We start from the raw sequence: 8,886 nt of genomic DNA, 5'->3' as shown, positions 1-8,886 counted from the left end.
GTTCTCTAAAAAGAGTGCTACTAAAATAGATTCACAGTACACTGAAATGATTTAGCAGATAGCACAGACAATGCAAACCCATCTTGTAAAATGTTTGTTTTATTATTCTGGTTTTGATTGTATGCACAGATTGTGTCCTTTTAATTTAACAGAGGTTTTATGGAAACGATGAACTCACTGACGTGTCTGATAGCAACCATTTCATTATTGCTACATCGGAAAATCTGTCCTTGACGAAGCAACTCAATGTAATACACTCGCAAGCATTTCATGATAATGTACAAATGATAAATTAACACTGTAAATGACGAGAAAAGAAGCCCACATGTCAGGAGGAAAAGGAAGAGGGAACATATTATGGACAGAACAACATGCCTTGATGCTAATAAAGCTGTGTTTTGAACCTTATACATGTCATTTCATTCATGAAGGTAAAAGGCTGAAGGTTCATATCTGGCTCAGCTGTCTCCTGTTTCCTGTTCTCAGCAGCACAGTCAATGGCACTGGTACTAGTTTAAAACGAATAAAAACTATTGATATGGACGTGTTTCCATCAGAGGAGAGACTTGTTGTGTTTTACACTCAGAGTTCAGTGTGGGAAGGAAAGATCTGTCACGAGGATAGTACGTTACATCGCCAGCTCTCGTTCGTCACCAGGACCTGCAGCAAAGAAAACAAGAGTGTGATGACTGTGAGTATAAACAGTACGGCTGGAGTGTTTCCTTCAGTAAGACACGTATCATTAAAAATGAAAATTCAGTTGCTATCTACTTACCCTCATGCCGACTGAAGGTGAGGTTTAGTTTTTTAGTCCATAAAACACTGCTGGAGTTTCACAGGAAAACAGAGTTGCAGACCAGTTTTCAAGTGTAAAAAAAAACAACAGAATAAAAACATAAAATGCCTCCATACTGCTCGTCTGGTGTAATCCAACTTGCCTAAAACCCCAACGTGCAAGCCGAAGTAAAAAAAAAATATTATTTACACCGTGTGTGTGGCTTTAAGAGGCTTGGATTATGCCAGACAAGCAGTAATGAGGCATTTTAATTTTTCTTATGTCTGAAATCTCGTCAGCATTCACTTACATTGTTTGGGAGATTCTGCAGCACTGTTTTCCTGTGAAACTCCAGCTGTGGTTTGCAGACTAACAAAATAAATCAGACTCTCAATCAGCATAAGGGTTTTTAGGTGAACTATCCCTTTTAAGTAGCTAAAATACACTACTGTACTGGTACTCTTCTCTGCTTCTCCAAACAACACCACTTCAAATAATCCAAACTATCCCTTTAATAATGTTTAACACTTTATTCTAACCCCTTATAGTTTAAAGGTACTTAATAAATGGTTTATAACACACTACAGCAGAGTTGTCAGGACATGTAAGAATATTTTGAGTGTTATTTAATCAATAACTGCTCATTTGTTCATGTGATATATATCATTATGTGATTACAGCTATGTTGTAATATGATAAATGTTTCATATAAGGAGTTATAATTGTTGCTAAATACTTTAAAAGTCTTTATTTATAGTGTGTTATAAACCATCTATTAAGGGTTTTAAAACTATTCTAGTCTGTCTTTGGTAGGTTAAACAAAAGAGTTACTGTAATATGTGAAGGATTGAAAAGAAATATTAAGGATAGCATTTCAAAATAAAATATCACACATAATCACATGCATCACATCAGCACCAATGATCATGTTTAAAGACGTTCTTTGAAGACAAACAAAGCTGTCAGTATAAAGTACCCTTTTTTTGTTTTCAGTGTCATGATAAAAGCACTTTGATGAAAATCTAAAGTTTGGTTGCATGTGGGAGTTTGTTTTCAAGACTGACTCACAGCATCTAAATGCTTTCTCAGCATCAAAGGTGAAAGTCTGACATGCACTTTCTCTACATCTATGTAAAACAACGCCAACTGTTTAAAAACATTACTACCCAGGGCCTCTGAAAGATTAAAAAAAATATGCTAACTTGTGCGCACATGATATGGATCTTAAAATATATATAATCTGCAAGGACTTTGGGGTGTTAAAGGGAAGATTTGGCACTATTCATGTGAATGTGCAGTCAGTGTTGATGGCAAATGCAGCCGATTTATTGGGTGATGACTAGGTGGCTGATTAATGGCATCATGGGTGTGGACGTCAGAAGCCTGCATGCAATGCATCCTGGTGCACGAAGGCACTGTCCAATATAGCAACAGGAATTTATTGCTTCACTTGACTACATTTACCATCGACACTGGGTAGATATCTAAATGGAAAGTGGTGAATTTTCCCGTTAGGATGAGGTATAAAAGCAATGAGCCACCTGAGGATGAGCTGAACAGTGAAGCACAGCCACTTGTGCTTTATTGCAAAATCAATTTGCTAAATGTTAAATTTAAATACACATAATGCGCAGCTTGAGCCAGAGTTGCAACAGGTAGACAGATCTTGGGCTTTCAGATGATCCACAGCAGAGCACAAGAACCACATATTGAGCCACCAGTTTAATGTGCTGCATCACTTCCTAATCCGTCTGTAAATATTTGGAGCTCTGACACGCTTAGATAACAAACGGTGTTCTGAACATGTCTGTCAGTGTGATGTATTTTTCAGTAACTGTCAAATCTAAGCGACAAAAGAACATTAAAATCTGATTTTCTGTGATGAATTTCTCTGCATGTTAGCTGCTCTGGCTTACTTGATATTCTTCTTAGCTTAGAATTTAATTGTATCATGGCAACGTGAAGAAATCTCGGCCTGCCTCCTCCATATTTGATCTCCCTTTCTCAGTAAGTTCACCACGCTACTTTTAGGAGATGTGCAGTTTGAATACCAAGTCGTTTGAATTGAGCTTTTTGGCCTCCTTGATTAACAAAATGAAGGGAAAACTGTTCAGCAGAGCCAACAAACCCACAACTCATGGCCTACAAGTGCTTGCCAAGGGTAGTAGGAGCAACAACATGGGATTCAATTATACACAGACATCTGTGGTTTACTAGGAAGTATTATCTACTGCAACTTTTATCAGGTTACTGCATTTTAATGTAACCTTTTCTAGGTTTCATCTTTTCAGTCACCATCATAAGCACTTACAAATCTGCCGTCTCATCCCTCTAACCTCACATCACCCCCCCTGTGATTATCTGGTGGGAACAGCGTGGCTCAGTCAGTGCCATAAGCCTGTCGGTCCTCAGCTGGTCTAATGCTGCATTTCAAATTCATTCTGGCTTTTAGCTCGGTGGTTAGTGACATTAGGAGGTATCAGGCTGTCTGAAACGCTCGGCCCAGTCTACTTCCTGGCTGCAGACGTGCTGCAGGCACAGGTGAACCTTTGTGAAGGATTTCACCTTGAATGCTGCAGTGATTTCCCTGCCACACGCGGATGTGAACATAACAAAAGTGATGGCGTGTTTTTCCCAATGACGCCCTGCAAAGAAACAACGAGAATGAGCCGCCAGAGAGCGGGCCCCCACAGGCAGCCCCCTCATATTCCCACACACTCTTTTCTCAGTTATTTCACCTTTCACTGCTACATCCTGATTTCTATTGCTATGGCAACGGCTACATCTGAGGGCAAAATCCCATGTGTATCTCCTTTTCCGTTTTTTTTTTTTTAATCTGAGAGATTGTAGGATTAACGCAGCCAGAGGCCTTTAAACTAAAGCCTGTTGTTGGCTTGCATGTCGGCTCATGACTAAATGCATTTTTTTTCTTTTTGCACTGTCAAGTGGGGGTCAGTGTTATCATGGGTTTTTGTGTGTTTTTTAATTGTAAGCGCTGAAAGGCAACAGCACGTAACAAAGTAGAAGGTATTGCATAACTCGTAAAAGCAATAAAAAGTCATACCTGTTGACCTTGACCTGGTCACCAGGCGGCTTTGCTGGGAGCAGAGCGACTGCGGGGAGAGTCGAACGGTGGCCGTCACTGAGAGCGATTCCCTGTTTCCTGTCATCTGACATGAAGAGGAGAGACAGAGGGAGTCCTTGAAGGGAATAAGTGGGCGGAAGTACAGCCCTAGCTGCAGGAATCAGCGTCCTCTGGTGCTTCATCAGCACGGGGCTCGTGCACACGGCCCCCCTGTGCTGCATTGTCAGCGGTTAGGTACAGACGAGTGTCCAGCCCAGGGCTTTATCTCCATGCTATATCGAGCTGTGTCACAGTGCGTGTACAAAAGGATCCCAACATTTGCTTTGGGGGGACTTAAAACCATTTGCGCTTAATTTTCCCTTACAGGAGTGCTCCCTTAAAAGCCCCTGCAGTTGTCATGGAGTTGTGCTTCCTGGTAAACAATGACTCTTTTCATTCCCGCACAGCTTTCAGTCCAGTAGCTGGGACTGACGGAGCAGAGGGCAAAGAGAAGGAGAGAGGAGGGGTTGTGTTGCAGCTCTCTCTCTCTAATATGAAGTCTACTGTATGTCCCACACAGGCTTTACTGTTAATTGATGACAGCTGATAGAGTTTGTAGTCTCTTTACATCCATGATACAAAATGATTTGGTTTGCTTTGATAGGATCGATAAGAAAAACTGATCAAAAATGTAATCAAATCAGCTGATGGGTAAAGATATGTAAGGAAATAATAACACTTATGGGAAGAAGGATAAAGCTGTTTCATGATGAGGGCCACAATGGAGGCAAGAGCCAAGCACATGACCAGAAGTAAGGAGTCCACGACAAATCTATGGGTTTATTTCTCATCCAGGCTGGCTTTGAGTTGAGCTTCCAGGGCCATTTTATCAAACGTACGCATGTTGGTCTCCTCCCTCACTTTGTCTCGTACGTGAAATGAGGCTCGGGCCACGGAGCGAGCGCTCTCCAACACCGCCCTCTTCTCCTTGAAGATCTGCTCGCTCTTCTCCAGCTTCCTCTCGATGGACTGCAGCAGCTCCAGACGCCGCTGCTTCTCCTCCTCCTCCACCCGCTGCCTGTTGAGCCTCTGGAGTCTCTCCTTCTCCTGCCGGCTCTGGACGGCACGCTGAGCCTTCTCTTTCGCCTTCTCCTCGGCCACTAGAGCCGCCTGCTGTGCTCGTTTCTCCGCCTCCTTCACGCGAGCTTCCAGCTGCTGCTGCTGCTGCCTCTCACGCCTTTCTGCCGCTTTGCGTGCCTTCTGGATCTGCTTCTCCTCACGCTTGGCCTTCTCTTTCAGCTCCTGTCCTCGACGCTCCACGATCTGTTCATAATTCTCCAGGGAGCGGCTCAGCTTCTCCTCCGCCACCCTCCTGGCCTCCTCCCGCTCCTCCTGCTCCCTGCGGGCGATCTCCTGGATCAGGGCGGCGTGGCGCCTCTTCTCAGCTTTGTTCAGACCTCGTCGGTCCTCCTGCGCCTGGTGCTCCCTCTCCTGCCTCTTCAGCTCGGCCATGGTGAGCTTCTCCTTCAGCAGCAGCCTCTCCTGCTCCAGCATGGCCGCCCTCTCCTCCTCCAGCGCCTTCAGGTTCTGCTCCTGAAGAGCTTTCTTATGCTTCTCCTCTCGCGCCGCCTGCTGTAACCTCAGCAGACGGTTACGCTCCTGCTGCTCGGCGAGCTCCCGCCATCGCTCCTCATTCTCCTCAGCCTGTCGCATTTTGGCTGCAGCTGACTGTCTCTCCTGCTGGCTGAGTCTTCGCTGACGTATCGACACCTGCGTCTGCCACACCCGCTGGCACTGAAGCACCGCACGCTGCTTCTCCCTCTCCTCCTGCTCCCGTCGGAGCTCCTCCATCCTGCGTTCACTGTCCCACTGGAGGTGAGCCACGTAGCGGGTCTGACTCATGATGTCTTCCTCCTGATATCTGGCCAGCATCAGAGCTGCGATCTTGCGATCACGCTCTGAGACAGCCTTCAGGCCTCGACGCTTCACCTCCTTCACTATGCGCTCCACCTTCTGCGTGGTCTGAGGGGAGTGACTCAGGTCACCCAGGCTGAGGCTGCGGCCCATCAGGGAGTTGAACGTGGCCATAGTGCGAGCTCGCGGACTGGAAACTTTGGCCCAGTGGTCTCTGGCACCGTCCCAGCTGTAAGAGGAGGATGCACCCGATTCTGATGAAGTGCATGTGGTTGTAGTTGTGGTGGTGGAGGTGGAAGAGCAGACAGGATCCATCCTCCGTTGTAAGGACTCCAGCGAATGGCTTTTTCCTCGCACCCTGGAGTGAAATCCAAGATGTCCATTGTGCTGAGAGAACAGTCCTCCTGTGACGCCATTCAGAGGCGTCCCAGAACTCTGAGCTGCAGGTTTGGACACTGATGATGTTAAGGTGGAGTTGGCTCTGGGGAAGGACGGAGGTTTTGGTGTTGATCTAGGGAAAGTGTTTGAGGATTTACCACCTGAGGACTTCCTGACTACCGGTGGGGGGCCAGACGAGAGCGGACGTGGCGTTTTTACTTGTTCAGATGATGAGGACAAAGGATGCTTGGCAGATCCTTGGAAACCGCCCTTGGAGGATGGCGTTGAAGGTGTAGAACCAGTTTTTGAGGACTGAGTAGATCCTATAGGGGCAGATTTAGGAGAGGTGCTAAGACTGGTGCTGGGGGCTTTAGATAAAAGAGCTGTTTTCAAGGCTGGACCTGATGCTGTGGCTCTAGGGGACGCTTTAAAGTCAGGGGCAGAGCTGGAGGTCACCGGCCCAGATTTGGGAGGCGGAGTGGAGCCAGAGGAGGCTTTGTGCTGCTGCTCCACAGAGGTGGATGTCGCACTGCTGCTGTTCACTGTCGCCTGCAGAATCCTTCTTTTCTCCTCTCTGATAATCCTCTCTCTCTCCTCCCTGCACTGTCTCAGTTTGGCGTGCCGGTCTCTCTCATAGACCTCGAACAGGCCTGTCGCAACACGCATGGAGCGTCCGGGAGCCTCCCGGGCGAAGTCAGCCAGCGGGCGTGGAAGGAGCTCCACAGGTTTGACCCCACATCGAGCACAGGCCTCCAGGGAGTGGGGGCTTGTTAGCACGTAGCGGCTTCCCTCAGCGGCTGGTGAGTCAAAGTTGTACAGGTCCAGGTGCAGTTTGGGTGGCGTATCGGTGGCAGTCTGAGTCTGTGGTTGCTGAGGTGAGGCCTCCTGAGAAGCGGCCTCTGGCCCCGCCGGGGCGTGGCTAGGGCTCGGCTCAGAACTTCCAGTGGGCGGCGTCTCAAACCCGGCATCCCCATCTTCCTCTGTTGTCGTGCCATCGACCTGTTCGGGCAGTCGAGGGTCTTCAGCGGCCACTGCTGGCGTGTCGAGCTGCGGGCCTTTACACTTATTCTGCTCCTCAGCCTCCGAGGGGTCGACCATAGTTGGCAAATACTAAAGGTGGAGAAGATGGGAAGGGGGCGGGGATCAATGGAGGGAGAGGGGGGTGTCATATGATACATGAGGGGAAGTGGATAAAACAGTGAGAAGAGGTTTCAATTAGAGGATTACAGCATTCAGTTCAGAGCTTAAGAGAGATGCAGCAGTCTGTGGGGGAGGGTCAGAGACGCATGCATGCATGAACACATATTCATGCACAGATTTTAACTCCAGATGAGACATTTCCCCTTCAGGGAAGTGACATAACACTCGAAAAAACACCAAGGTCCTTTAATAGAGAGTCTATTTTTGGCAGAGTTACTAGGCTGAGAGAATTTGATTACTCATAGCAATATTTTTCACTCTATATCACACAATCAACCTACAGAGACTTTTGAAACAGGCCCTGCAACATATATTATTTATAAATCCATAGTAAAAGCACGTTTTAAATCACTTGAATGAGACTGTAGCTGGTAAACAAGCGCTGGGCTCATCTATCAAGCTCTCTGCTCACCATCCTGGACTCACACCTTACTAATAGTGAAGGCCTCGACTTTTACGTGCCAGCAGGACTGAAAATATCTCCACGTTCAGACTAAAAACGACCTCTGGTGCAGCTTTAAAGACAGATTTCACAAGAGATGCGTCTGCTGTTGAGATACAAAGACTACATTTACTATATTTGCTGCAGTTTCATCCCGTGGATCGGTTGTATTTCACGCGGTACCGACCTGCCAGTTTGTAAAACGTTTTCTGAACCGGTGCTTTGTTCCCCTTTAATCCGTCCAGAGCCTCTTGTTCCCTGCATAATATCAGGCTTCAGGGAAAAAGGCTGCGGCCGTCGATCCAGCGACGGAGCATCACATCGTCGCAGCCTCCAGCGACGCGACAGACACAGACGGAGCCTTTCGCAGCCTGTCGGTCGACCGAGCGGCAGCTGAGCTCAGATCTGGACTCTCCAAGATTAAAAAAAAAAAAAAAAGAAAGCAAAACCGTCCACGGAGGGAAATTTGCTTTCCACGACTAGAAAGAAAAAAAGTGTCTTATCCAGTTTCCTGTGATCCTCCCTCAGCAAAGTGCATCCCGTAAACATCAGCGGGCTCCACCTGCTCTCTGTTCAGCAGCATCCCTCCATCTCAGCCTCCTTAGCTCCGCCCGCTTCTGGCAAATGTGCTAAAAATACTGTCTGTGCGGTGCAATTAACCAAGCGCCTCCACACTCATCTTACATGCTTTTAACATACAACAAAACACTGAGCTAAAGTGTTCGCCTTGAGCAAAGTTCCTCCTATAGGTTTTTTTTTATACCAGACACGTGTCTGTGACTATAGAAGGAGTTTGTCTACATGATGTTACTTACAGTTTTCTAACATGTTCTGTATGCTGCAATACAAAATCTGTAAAAGAAAGTCCCAAATATATTATATGATAGTCGAACTGATCTAAAAATAGACGGACTGATGTTTAATCTGTGCAGGCTGGTCCACCACAGGTCTTATCACCGCATGTAACAGCTGCCATCTGCCATTCTGTCTGTGTGAACTCTAACAGGATGTAATAGCTCAAATTTACCACCAGAGGGCACCATAATATCATAGATTTATGCTTTGGGTTTCTGGGCCTTCAAAAGAGGCGTCAGCAGCCAATTGGTGTGATTA

At 46.7% G+C, this 8,886-nt stretch overlaps 1 protein-coding gene across 1 annotated transcript; it reads right to left on the bottom strand.

Moving 5' to 3' along the window:
* Window positions 1-81: 81 nt before the first annotated feature.
* On the bottom strand, window positions 82-8,475 carry ccdc177 (coiled-coil domain containing 177). Its single transcript, XM_084742884.1, has 3 exons — window positions 7,961-8,475; window positions 3,840-7,241; window positions 82-660 (listed from the first exon to the last, which is right to left on the bottom strand). The coding sequence occupies exon 2, from the start codon at window positions 7,227-7,229 to the stop codon at window positions 4,680-4,682; it is 2,550 nt and encodes an 849-aa protein (XP_084599010.1). The 5' UTR covers window positions 7,230-7,241; window positions 7,961-8,475; the 3' UTR covers window positions 82-660; window positions 3,840-4,679.
* Window positions 8,476-8,886: the final 411 nt, after the last annotated feature.

The sequence above is a fragment of the Lutjanus erythropterus genome, chromosome 18 (genome assembly GCF_056507025.1).
Source record: "Lutjanus erythropterus isolate fLutEry1 chromosome 18, fLutEry1.hap2, whole genome shotgun sequence".
NCBI lineage: Eukaryota > Metazoa > Chordata > Actinopteri > Lutjaniformes > Lutjanidae > Lutjanus > Lutjanus erythropterus.
Note: the sequence above shows the minus strand (reverse complement) of the source record. Positions and strands in the feature narration are given on the sequence as shown.